Raw genomic sequence first — 13,982 nt, 5'->3', positions numbered from 1 at the left:
TACTGCTGCTAACACGTATGTTACTACTACTACTGCTGCTACTTTCACTGCCACCACGTATGTTACTACTACTGCTGCTAACACGTATGTTACTACTACTACTGCTGCTAACACGTATGTTACTACTACTACTGCTGCTGCTGCTACTTTCACTGCTACCACGTATGTTACTACTACTACTGCTGCTACTTTCACTGCTACCAACGTATGTTACTACTACTACTGCTGCTAACACGTATATTACTACTACTACTGCTGCTAACACGTATGTTACACGTATGTTACTACTACTACTGCTGCTAACACGTATGTTACTACTACTACTGCTGCTACTTTCACTGCTACCACGTATGTTACTACTACTACTGCTGCTACTTTCACTGCCACCACGTATGTTACTACTACTACTGCTGCTACTTTCACTGCCACCATGTATGTTACTACTACTACTGCTGCTACTTTCACTGCCACCACGTATGTTACTACTACTGCTGCTAACACGTATGTTACTACTACTACTGCTGCTAACACGTATGTTACTACTACTGCTGCTAACACGTATGTTACTACTGCTGCTAACACGTATGTTACTACTACTACTGCTGCTAACACGTATGTTACTACTGCTGCTAACACGTATGTTACTACTGCTGCTGCTGCTACTTTCACTGCTACCACGTATGTTACTACTACCACTGCTGCTAACACGTATGTTACTACTACTGCTGCTACTTTCACTGCCACCACGTATGTTACTACTACTACTGCTGCTACTTTCACTGCCACCACGTATGTTACTACTACTACTGCTGCTAACACGTATGTTACTACTACTACTACTGCTACTACTACTACTACTACTACTGCTGCTACTTTCACTGCCACCACGTATGTTACTACTACTACTGCTGCTAACACGTATGTTACTACTACTACTACTGCTACTACTACTACTACTACTACTGCTGCTGCTACTTTCACTGCCACCACGTATGTTACTACTACTACTGCTGCTACTTTCACTGCTACCACGTATGTTACTACTACTACTGCTGCTAACACGTATGTTACTACTGCTGCTAACACGTATGTTACTACTGCTGCTGCTGCTACTTTCACTGCTACCACGTATAATACTACTACTACTGCTGCTAACACGTATGTTACTACTACTACTGCTGCTAACACGTATGTTACTACTACTACTGCTGCTGCTGCTACTTTCACTGCTACCACGTATGTTACTACTACTGCTGCTACTTTCACTGCTACCACGTATGTTACTACTACTACTGCTGCTACTTTCACTGCCACCACGTATGTTACTACTACTGCTGCTGCTAACACGTATGTTACTACTACTACTGCTGCTAACACGTTACTACTACTGCTGCTAACACGTATGTTACTACTACTATTGCTGCTAACACGTATGTTACTACTGCTGCTAACACGTATGTTACTACTGCTGCTGCTGCTACTTTCACTGCTACCACGTATGTTACTACTACTACTGCTGCTAACACGTATGTTACTACTACTACTGCTGCTAACACGATGTTACTACTACTACTGCTGCTAACACGTATGTTACTACTACTACTGCTGCTACTTTCACTGCCACCACGTATGTTACTACTACTACTGCTGCTAACACGTATGTTACTACTACTATTGCTGCTAACACGTATGTTACACGTATGTTACTACTACTACTGCTGCTACTTTCACTGCCACCACGTATGTTACTACTACTACTGCTGCTAACACGTATGTTACTACTACTATTGCTGCTAACACGTATGTTACTACTACTATTGCTGCTAACACGTATGTTACTACTGCTGCTGCTGCTAACACGTATGTTACTACTACTATTGCTGCTAACACGTATGTTACTACTGCTGCTGCTGCTACTTTCACTGCTACCACATATATTATTACTACTGCTACTAACACGTATGTTACTACTACTACTACTGCTACTACTGCTGTTGTTGCTGCTCTCCAGTTCCTGATTTACGGCACAACATGCCTCCAAAACAAAATGTGTCAACACCAAGTGTATTGAACAGTGTAAACTAAAAACATTTAAAATTTCTCACAGTACTTAACAAAACAGAAGACACACAAACGCACACTCTCACACACATACAATTACCAAATGAAAGTTACTAGATAAAAGTGAGTGGTGGCAGCGAGCAGCCCTGAGTGAAGCCTCAGAGTTGCTGTCTCGTCTCTTGATGGTCCACCAGTGACCTCACCAACTTTCCATTCAGCTCCAGAATGGCCTTACATGGAGCAGGGAGACAAGATTACAGCAATGGAGCCCAGCATCCACCTGCTATTTTTAGACGTTATGAGTGATGGAGGCTAATCTCCCCCTGAACGAGATTTCAGAGCCGTTTGCGCTTGTGTCCGAGTGAAGCGGCACCGCTTCAGAGTTCATGTTTGGTCTGTTCAACTTGGCTTCAACTAACGAGTTCAGCTAAGTCAACATTTCACATTATTTCCCCCTTTTTAACATCTCTCTCTCTCTTTCTCCGCAGACCGTGAGGATCAGTCAATTCTCTGCACGTGAGTGAAAACATACAACCCTTAACCATTTTCCATCACATTGTGCCATGCATGTGAGCACACAAATTTTGTTTCCATCACTTAAGGGGGCCCCCCGCATTCACTTTCATTCATTCCCTGGAGAATTAAACTAACCTTAAACCCTAAAATAGAGTGACGTATGTTGTAGGGAGTTTTCAAATAACTGATTACTCTCAGTCTATAAAATTGCAGAAAATAAAAAGATATATAAAATTAAGCTCAACCTGACATATTGAAAATGATTGTTTTTGTCCAGACAACAGTTCAAACCCACCAAAACTCAGTTTACTATCATAGAAGACAAAATAAAACAAGCAAATATTCACATTTGAAAAGTGAGTTTTTGACATTTTAGCTTCTAATGGAAAAGAAAAAAAAAACAAATAACTGCTCTCTATTATAATCTTTGTCTCTCTCTCTTTTATTCTCCATATGTTTCATCCGCCTCTCCTCACCACGTCACCCAGAGGTGAGTCTGGAGCGGGGAAGACAGAAAACACCAAGAAGGTGATTCAGTACCTGGCTGTCGTCGCCTCCTCACACAAGGGCAAGAAGGACGCGAATCCTGTGAGTAGAAACGGCTTCAGAAACTCCATCGAGATGTTTCAAGCAATGTTTAAAGATTGCTCTTGAAAACTGGATATGCAGTACATAGCAGCCAAGTAATAATTACATCCAACAAAACAAATGACAAATAGAAGTTAAATATATCACAATGATGAATTTCAAGAACAAAACGCCACAGCATCAGACTTAGACGTGGTGTAACTGCCCAATATTTCTTAGTAGTGATTTGACTCTTTCAAAGACTCATAACAATCTTACCTCTTCCCCATGGCTTACATCTTTCCCAAGGTAAAAATACTCCTTAAAGTAAAAGTACTCATTATGCAGTGTGAGTAGAATAATAATAAATTCTACTATTCGATTAATTTAGTTGATGCAATAAAATGTACGCAGCATTTTAATGTTGTAGCTGTTTTAGGAGCTAATTTCAAGAAGTAAATGTTGAAGAAGAACATTATCATACTTTTTGTTTAAGATCTCAATTTGCACAGTAACTAGGAACTACAGCTATAAAATGATAGGAATATAAACAATTATTAACACATTATTAGGATAATGTGCTCTGAACAAATACTACCAGCTTCCACACTAACTTTATCAGCTATCAAAATTATAAAAATAAATTTATGATGGCATGAAATTCATTGCTCATGGAGAAAATAAAACTTTAAGTTAAAAGCAGAGTCCCAATTCGATGCTGGGTCTGTTTTTATATAAGTTCTATGGATGTATAAAACCTCTTAAAGCTGCTTAGATCGTGCATACATATAATTTTTAAAAAACAAATGTCATTATGGAGATGCTACATATCGTAGGATCAGTTAGATTCTCCACAATTCAGTCATACAGTTCATTTTACGGAAACAAAAGTTTATTTTGAAGCAGTCATAAAGTCAGCACACACTCTCCGGCCACTGTATTAGGTACAACTGTTCAAATGCTTGTTAACACAAATAGCTTCATCCTTTCTACGGCAGTCTAAATGTTTCTCTCGCTCTAGATCAAATGAATGATTCATATTTTTATACAAATAATATTCATTCTGGTTGAAACAAACAAAGTAATAGGAGCTTTTTACCATTTTGCTGAGAAAGAGTATTTGTGGGAAAGGAATTAAAGGCCTTTCCCAGATATAGGCAGGGTGAGTTCAGGGACTTAAGTAGGGCTGGGCAATAAAACAATAATATAATGTATCAATAATAATTTTCCTCAATAACAATTTAATAAATATTCAATATATCGTCAATAAACATTTGCTTATATTCATTTGAAACAAACAAATTAGCACTTCATTTGTCTATTAAAATATTAATTTTGTTGAGGAAAAGAGGCCTGAAAGATTAACTAATCATATTTGTTGGAAAAGATAATGGTTTTGAATGTGCTAACTCAGATTTGTGAAGTGATCCACTGTATCAAGTGTTTGTCACATTCTGACCATAAAGAAGTTTAAACACATAATTAAGTTATATATAATAATTTTCACTCAGGAGCAAAAATCTGCTTTTAAACTTGAAAGAATGATTTGACTTTCATCCTGATAATTATCGATATCGAATGATATGAAATGTTTTTATCGTGATAACATTTTTGGCCGTGTCGCCCAGCCCTAGATTTAAGAAATAAAAGCTCGGGCTATTAATTGAAGTTTTACGGTATTCCAAGGAATAATTGTACACAGTATGAATTAATCGAAAACTAATTAAATTAACATTGTGTGCTTTACAGTGTATCTCTGCAGTGGTCATGTTTGTTTTTAGCCAACAAATATATTTTGTGTGTCAGTTTCAGTTTAAATGCATTAAACATTGTTTTTGCTGGAAGTATCTTCGGCTCCATAATGAATTTCCTCAGTGTAATAAATAAAATGTTACGTATGTTGTGATGTTAGCTTGAAGCTGTTCCACATTTTAGCAAACTTAACCGCTAAAAGTTGGTTACTATCATGAAAGACAGAGCCTTCATTTGAAACTGTACTAACTCATTTAAATGTGATGAACTACACTGTATCAGAGCACAAAATATTAAATCACATATTCTACTGTGCATGACAGGATTCAGTGGCTGCAGCTGTGGTCAAGGTGAGGACAGATTGTTGTTGTCTGTGCGTCTGCTGCTGCTGGAGCTTCTAATTGTTCTCACATCTATGACTGAAGATTTTTTTTAAATCATAAAATAGCAGCAATGTCAGCAAAACAGGTGCAGGGAATGGAAAATGATCGTACTTACAAATGACCATTGAGCCAAGTCTTCATATCTTTCCAACAAGTTACAGCTGCTGTTCGCTCAGCTGCATATAATCCAGTGAAGAACTATCTGTGGTTTGTTTAGTTTTAAGGTTTAATGATGCTTGACCTCTGGTCCTGCTGCTCTGCTGCTTTCAAGCTGTCATGCGGGCAGCCAATTTTGGGGAGATGCTAAATGTAGTACCTTTTTAAAAAGAAGACAAGTAAGTTGAAGATTTATTGAGTTTCTAACCAGTTTGTGTTCCTGTGTCTTTCTGCAGCCGCCACAGCAGCAGGGGGGATCTCGGCCTACGTAAGTGTAAACTCTTTTACACTACTTAAAATTGAATGTGTCAGTCTTACATCTTGGTATGTATGTATTCAATTTAACGTGCTTATCGGCTGTCATGTGCATGTCTACTGTTAAATACACAGAATAGATAGATACACATAATATCGAGGGAACGATCATGAACATATTTAAATGATTATGGTATATTGCAAGGATCTGCACCAAACAATTTATTTTTATTGTAGAATAATTTTTGTAGACCAGGACATCTCTGCAGCACAACAATATTTAATTCAAAATAGTTTTACAGGGTTCCCGCGACCCTGTAGGCAGGATAAGCGGTTGAAGATGGATGGATGGATGGATTTCTGACACACATTTTGCTTTTAACGACTACTGCAAATCTTATCAAAACGTTGCGATTCACGTTGCGATTTCGATAAGATTTCGATTCATTGTTCAGCCCTAATATAGTGCAATAATAATAATAATCAACACATTTATTTATAGAGCACTTTTCAAAATCCATGTTACAAAGTGCTTCACAAGGGCAGAAATATAAAACACAGTTAAAAACCAGAAAAGAGTTGAGGCAGATAAAAACCATGGAATGAAAATACAGTAAAACGAAAATTTTATTTAAATAAATCACTAAAAGGTCAGATATAAAGCAGGGCGAGAGGCAACGATCTTTTAAAGCAACAGTGAATTTCTGTAAAAGTTTAAAGAGGCTAAAACAGGAGTGATGTGATCACGTTTCTTTGTTCTGGTCAAAAGCCTGCCAGCTGAGGTCTATACAGTCTGGAGATCAATAGATTTATGGTTCAAGCAAGTAAAAATGTGTGTAACCTTGTTATGGGTTGAAGGGGGAGCTGGAGAAGCAGCTGCTGCAGGCTAATCCCATCCTGGAGGCGTTTGGAAACGCCAAACCATCAAGAACGATAACTCCTCAAGATTTGTAAGTTTTTAATCTGTTTCTAAGTCAGCGCTTTGACTTTGACTCACCACAGTAGTTAATGGTGTCATGTAGCTGCTGTTGTCTCCTCTGTCCACAGGGCAAGTTCATCAAGCTCAACTTTGATGTGACTGGCTATCTTGTTGGGGCTAATATTGACACCTGTATCCTTTGATCAAATGTGTTAAAAATAACATAAAATGATCTCAAAATAATGTGCCTAGTGCCACTGTAACTGAAAACAGACATGGTTATCTACTTAACCCTCTCCTGACCCGAACAGACCTGCTGGAGAAGTCTCGCTGTATTCGTCAGGCCAACACTGAGAGAGCCTTTCACATCTTCTATTACATGGTGGCAGGGGCCAAAGACAAGCTGAGGGGTGAGCAGCTACAATATGAGCAAGATAAAAACACTATTTTTACTGTAAGATGGGTTTATAGAGTGAAAATAAAATATCAAGGAAATTGTAGCTTAGCTGTCTTACCCAGAGTGAGGTAAGATAAAACATCTGGTACTAAAATAGGTCTGTTTAGCCTAGCTCTGTATCAAGACTGAAGGCAGGGACAAGGGTGTAAATTTCATCTAACCGTTGGGGGGGCAATAAACATAAACTTTCTCAAGCGAAAAAAGGGGCCACAAATAATAAAGCCAAAGTTGTAATTGCGCAGGATATGTGTACACAGAGGGAAGTCTTACTGCTATTAGTAGTGTAATATGGATAATATTACATTCTAATTTGGCATAATATTGCCAAATTAGCTGAAAAGCAGCCTATTCCAGTCCAGAGGAGATCGATCGGCACATCTCTAGCTGTAGTGGGTGACTTACTATCAACAAGCTATTAGAAAGGCTACCAAACAAACTAGGTTACATTACAATAGGTAACATAGGACTCAAGGAAAAATACATCAGTTATCATATTTTTTGTCATGATTTATTAATTAATTTATATTAATTTATTAATGACTCTACATCCTCTGTATTAAAGAGAAAGAATCACTTCATCTGATGTTTCAAGTGAATAAAACAGCCGTGCCAGCCTACTTAACGTTACTGGAGTTCCACAACTACTGAAGCGATTCAAACTTTCTCTCCCTAGACGTGTGTTGGTGATGTAAAGAGGGGAAGTAGGCAGTGGACCAAACCATTTTGAGGCAAAGGAGGGGGTACTCAAAATTTTTCTATAAACTTAAAACACACTTTTATGTTATTGGGGTGACCCCCCCACGGTCCCCCACTATTTCCGCCTATGGGCTTATGGGAACTGCTAGCTTAGCATTAAATCGAAAAAAGAATACCTTTGAAAAACTCTACATTGGACTTATTTGTTCTTATTTTCACAAAGCTGCTGTACATGTTAATCCATTCAGGTTTGTTCAAGACATTTTACAAACCTGTCGACCCGCCCACGTGGACAGGAAGATGCTACATGTTGTCACTGCACCCAGCTGTTGTTGGACCAAAGATGGCTCCAATGCAAACTGCTGATAAAACCAGTCTCGTTTTTAGCCATGCTGGCTCTAGAGCCTGTACATTCGTCATCTTGTACATTTCTATTTCTATTTCAGTAAATATACATGTTGCACAGCAAATACATCTTTCATGTTTTTTGAATGCGCGTTTGTTCACTTTTGATGAAGCTAGGCCTGCAGGTTGCCCCGGCTTTCAGTCTATAAGCTAAGGAAAATAAAAACTTACAATTGCTACATATGTCAGAGGTCGCACGCTGGAGCAACCAGGGGTTAAGTGTCTTGCTCAGGGACACAGGTGGATGTGTCACAGTGGGGAAGTGAACCGATGTGTCTTATCCACTGCGCCATCTGGACATCACCCCTGGACATCTCTGTAGAAGATGAAAAATGATGTTGAGGTTATCAGCTTTGGGTCTGACAACTAGCAAACAAAAGGTATCATCAAAACTTTCACTTGGTGTTTGCGTGTGTGTGTTTTAGAGGAGCTTCTGCTGGAGGACTTCGGCAGCTATCGTTCCTGTTGGCGGGTCACGTGGAGATCTCCGGTCAGGAAGATGACGAGATGTTTGATGAGACTCTGGAGGCCATGGACATCATGGGCTTCACCGAGGAGGAGAGACTAGGTACAAACTGCTCAGAGCCCACAGAACCAACGTCACAATCGAAACCCTTTACTTGAACCCACTTTGCTCGCTCAGTAGGTCTCATAAATGACCATTTGTCCATCCACCCAAACACTTTCTAAATTACCTTTTTTCCGCCTTAAAGACAAGAAGTTATTGTTCTACTGAGAATATTACCACAAAAAAACCCTCAGGAATATGAAAGAACAACATCAGGAAGTTAGAATGAACATAATTATGATTAATTATCTTAAGGTCACAGTTCAGAATCAAATTGAATTAATTTCAGGAAAGAGTGGGGAAAGAAAAATCACTGGAAAACCAAAGAGAAGCTGTCCAAATGTTCTCCAAATCTACTCCTGTCATAACAGATCCACACTTCCTATCTCCTGAACACATAAAAAACATTTCAAGAGAGCTCTGCAGCTGCCCAGCACATCTTACTGAAAAGTCTTTGATTATAACTGTGCAGCTGTATTGTGTTAGAAAATAGAAATATACGATCAGGACTCTGTACTAGAAGATATTTGTAATTTCTTCATTTGGCTCAGGCAAAAAACTCTAAGTACATTTGTAACATCATTTTAAATGTCACTCTTACTTTCCTGTTCCTCGCTGCAGGGATGTTAAAGGTGGTGTCCACTGTTCTCCAGCTGGGCAACGTCAAGATTGAGAAGGAGAGGAACAGTGAGCAGGCGACCATGCCTGACAACACGGGTAACCATTTTAAAAAAATACCAACACCAGCATTGTAATTGACCTTTTAAACATCTCTGACCTTTCCCGTGTCATGTTGCCCATCAACCCCAGCCGCCAGAAGGTGTGTCACCTGCAGGGCATCAATGTCACCGACTTCACCCGCGCCATCCTCACCCCCCGAATTAAAGTGGGCAGAGAGGTGGTGCAGAAGGCGCAGACCAAGCAGCAGGTGACAGCAAACCAAACCTCATTAACTCAGAAAATAAAGGCTCTTCTAGTATAATTACTTCTGAAATATGGTGGAGGAAAAATGGAAATACTCAAAGTATCTGAGGCTCTGAGTAAATGTACATAGTTAATGTCCTACTCTGAGCTTGAAGAAGTGTTTGTTTAACCCTTCTGTCGCATCACTATCATCCCAAAATGAATCGTAACAAAATTTACTGTCTCTCTTCACCCTTCACCCACATCCTCCTCCTCAGGCTGATTTCGCGGTGGAGGCTCTGGCTAAGGCCATGTACGAGCGCCTGTTTCGTTGGATCCTGGCCAGAGTCAACAAGACGCTGGACAAGAGTAAGAGGCAGTCGACCTCCTTCCTGGGCATCCTGGACATTGCTGGCTTTGAGATTTTTGAGGTGAATTTAAAACAAACATTTAAATACTTTGAATGTGTTGTTCATTGTATTTAGGTTGTTGTTCTAATCACTGCAACGTTTCTCTGCTTCAGGACAACTCCTTTGAGCAGCTCTGCATCAACTATACCAACGAGCGTCTGCAGCAGCTCTTCAACCACACCATGTTTGTCCTGGAGCAGGAGGAGTACAAGAGAGAGGGCATCGAGTGGAACTTCATCGACTTCGGCCTCGACCTGCAGCCCTGCATTGAGCTCATCGAGAGGCCGGTCAGGACGGACTGCACCCACACATGCATGGCCTGAAATGACTAATTATTTATAGATATATTATAGTGAATCGGGGCCCACAATATAAGGCAGATTTGCACAAATGTTAAACGCAGAAGAAAGCAATGTGACACAGTATCAAATGTAAACAACAGGCTCTGTTATGTACTCTACACCTGTAAGAACAAGCCAAGTAAGAAGTGATGCTTTTATTCTTAACTCAAAAAAGTCATATTTACAACCTTTAAAAAGCACTTACCTGCACTTCTGCCTGTATCAGTCCCCACGTGCAAACCCAACTGTGGACAAATGAGCTAACCCTGATCAAAAATAACTGCTACTGATTATCTGTGTCCCACTGTCTGCGAGAACAACCCTCCAGGCATCCTGGCCCTGCTCGACGAGGAGTGCTGGTTCCCCAAAGCCACAGATTTTACCTTCGTGGACAAGCTGCTGAACACCCACACCGGTCACGTGAAATTCTCCAAACCCAAACAACACAAAGATAAACTGATGTTCAGTGTGCTGCACTACGCCGGTAAGGTAAGGATCACTGAAGGGGAACAGTTATAGTTTAGTTTACAATAAGGCCAGTAATATTCTCTGTTTTCTTATTGTCAACAATGAACAGACCAAAACCGACAATGAATATATCTACTAACAGCTATTGTTTGTCTCAAAGCCTGATGTCTCTTCTTCCTCTGATCCTTAGAGCTCCATTGTTGTCCAAAAACATTAAAACCCATCAGTGAGCTCACTGCTGCACATGTTCCTTAATCACCATGAACACACACACTGAAGTTATTCTGACTCAGACCTGCTGCCCCAAACACTCACTAGAGCGCCACATGTGGATTCATAAAGAACTACAGTGAGCAGCCGTTGTGAGATGTTTTTAAATCTTCAGTATGAACCAATGGGCTCAGAGCTGAGCCACAGACAGGAAGTCAGGAAGTATTGATAGATGGACTGACAGAAAGAAAATATAGTTAACGACAGCTTTATCGTTAGATTATTTTTTTTTTATTTGCTATCATGATCACCGTTAACAAGCATGACTTCCATCTACACTTCCAGGTCGACTATAATGCAGATAATTGGTTGACCAAGAACATGGATCCTCTGAATGACAATGTGACGGCTCTGCTTAACAACTCCTCCAGCAACTTCATCCAGGACCTGTGGAAAGACGGTCAGTACCACATGACGGGGCAACATGTCCTCATGTAGCTTTTCAACTGTAAATCTCACCGCAAATATCTCTGGTCCTAGTAACAAAATGTGGTGTAAATCTTCCTCCATGTCAGTGGATCGAGTGGTGGGTCTGGAGACCATAACCAAGATGTCAGAGAGTTCGGTGCCCAGCTCCACTAAATCCAAGAAAGGCATGTTCCGCACAGTGGGTCAGCTGTACAAGGAGTCGCTGGGCAAGCTGATGACCACGCTGCACAACACCCAGCCCAACTTTGTCCGCTGCATCATCCCCAACCACGAGAAGAGGGTCGGTCATCTACGTTATTTGTTTTGCTCAAGCCAAAGCCAAATGAATCCATAAATGGTTTTAAGTTAAGCGACAGTCTACACAGAGATGTCTGTACACGCAATCAGTGCTTGTTGGTCTGCTGGTTGTGCTGCAGGCTGGGAAGATGGACTCCAACCTGGTGCTGGAGCAGCTCAGGTGTAACGGGGTGCTGGAGGGCATCCGAATCTGCAGACAGGGATTCCCCAACCGCATCGTGTTCCAGGAGTTCAGGCAGAGGTGAGGGAGCTGTCTGAGACCACATTCCTCAAATGTTATACTAATAATTATTCTTTAGAGGTATCAATAACAATAATCATAGTTCAGTTCATCCAGAATCTGTTTAAATAAATATAATATACAATCACCATCTGATTATTTCAAGTCTGGATTTATCCAAATAGCATCAAAGTTTATTACAAATTTAGTTTAACTAAAAGCATTAGATAACCCATATCTCTTTTTTAACCTTAAATTAAACATATTTATTTTACCTCATACCTAGATGTGTTACTCATCATTTCATTCTACAGTAAAGTGCTTCTTGTTTGTAGATATGAGATTCTGGCTGCCAATGCCATCCCAAAAGGCTTCATGGATGGGAAGCAGGCATGCTGTCTGATGGTGAGCTGGAGGGAATACTAACACAGACTACTGCTGATACCAGTAAAACTATTTTGTTTTGACAAAGGTTCATGATGCCACTGATGGTCAGAAATCACTGTATCAGTGTTACAGACCCGCATACTCACATACAGTGTTAAATGAAATTTGAGAGGATTCAACAGTTTCCAAAACTGGAATGTACTGAAATCTACCGGACTACAAACTGGATTACGACAGTGAACTTGCAAGAAGCTTAAGCACACTCCACTTCTTTTCCTCTTGTCTCCTCATCTGCTCTCCTCCAGGTAAAGCACCTGGATCTGGATCCTAACCTGTACCGTATTGGTCAGAGTAAAATGTCTTCAGGACGGGAGTTTTGGCCCAGCTGGAGAAGAGAGAGACCTCAAAACTGACCGTCGTCATATCGCCTTCCAGGCACAAGCAAGAGGCTTCTTGGGTCGCAAGTAAGAGAACAGTTAGACTGGATGTGATACACGAACAAAGTAAGAGTATCCTAATATCTCTTACTGCCTTTTGGGGGCCATGCACAAAGTACCTGTACATACACACAAACACACACACACACAACACTAATCTTTCTTTATGTATGGTTCCAGGGCTTTCAGTAAACGTCGCAGCAGCTGAGCGCCATGAAGGTCATCCAGAGGAACTGCGCCTGTTACCTCAAACTCAAGAACTGGCAGTGGTGGAGGCTCTCACTAAGGTTACAAACTCCCACACACACGCATACATTTACGGGTTTTAGAAGTGTTGATTGTACAAAATGATAATTATTGTACACCTGGCACACTTTTGGGCTCAAAACTATTTAACATTTTTATTTATTTAATACAAAGTTTAACGTGAGCAGATAACAGGTACAAGTTCAGATCCAATAGTTGTATATAGCTTGCTAACCATTTAAGGTCTTGTGTAACTTTAGCAAGTGCTAAGTGCTAACCTCCTGAAAAACTGATTGAATGTCCTACAATGGCCATCGTACAGAGACCTTTTCAGGACACATTTAAAACATTATTTTGCTCGACTGGAGGTTAGGAAAAGACAATTTAAGCTGATTTGTGGATGTGTGATGGTCTGTCGAGCTTCAGGTGAAGCCCCTGCTGCAGGTCACTAGACAAGAAGAGGAAATGGGTCAGAAAGAAGAGGAACTAAAGGCAGCAAAAGAGATGGCAACCAAGGCTGAGACTGAACTGAAGGACATCTCCCAGAAACACACGCAGGTGAAATAAATGCTAGTTTTGATCTAGTTTTTTAAACGTCTTAAAAGTACACTTTATAAAAAAATGAATTCTGTTTGTAGCTGCTGGAGGAGAGAGCCCAGCTCGAGTGAAGCTTCATGCGGAGACGGAGCTGTATGCCGAGGCTGAGGAGATGAGGGTGCGGCTGGAGGCCAAGAAGCAGGAGCTGGAGGAGGTGTGCATGAGATGGAGGCCCGGCGGAGGAGGAAGAGGATCGCAGCCTTTCCTACAGCAGGAGCGGAAGGACATGGAGCAGCAGCTAC

General features: G+C 40.5%; 1 protein-coding gene across 1 annotated transcript in view; it reads left to right on the top strand.

Moving 5' to 3' along the window:
• The window catches only part of LOC119894995 (myosin-11-like), a 50,453-nt gene that overhangs the window by 6,992 nt on the left and 29,479 nt on the right, over positions 1-13,982 (top strand). The window contains 2 exon segments of the mRNA XM_038707749.1: positions 2,550-2,577; positions 3,066-3,165. Of these exon segments, the coding sequence (XP_038563677.1) occupies positions 2,550-2,577; positions 3,066-3,165 (128 nt within the window).

Source organism: Micropterus salmoides, unplaced genomic scaffold (assembly GCF_014851395.1).
Source record: "Micropterus salmoides isolate LMB-PRFRI ecotype aquatic unplaced genomic scaffold, ASM1485139v1 Ms_hic_scaffold_10, whole genome shotgun sequence".
NCBI lineage: Eukaryota > Metazoa > Chordata > Actinopteri > Centrarchiformes > Centrarchidae > Micropterus > Micropterus salmoides.
The sequence above is the reverse complement of the archived record's forward strand: the minus strand, read 5'-3'. Positions and strand labels throughout refer to the sequence as shown.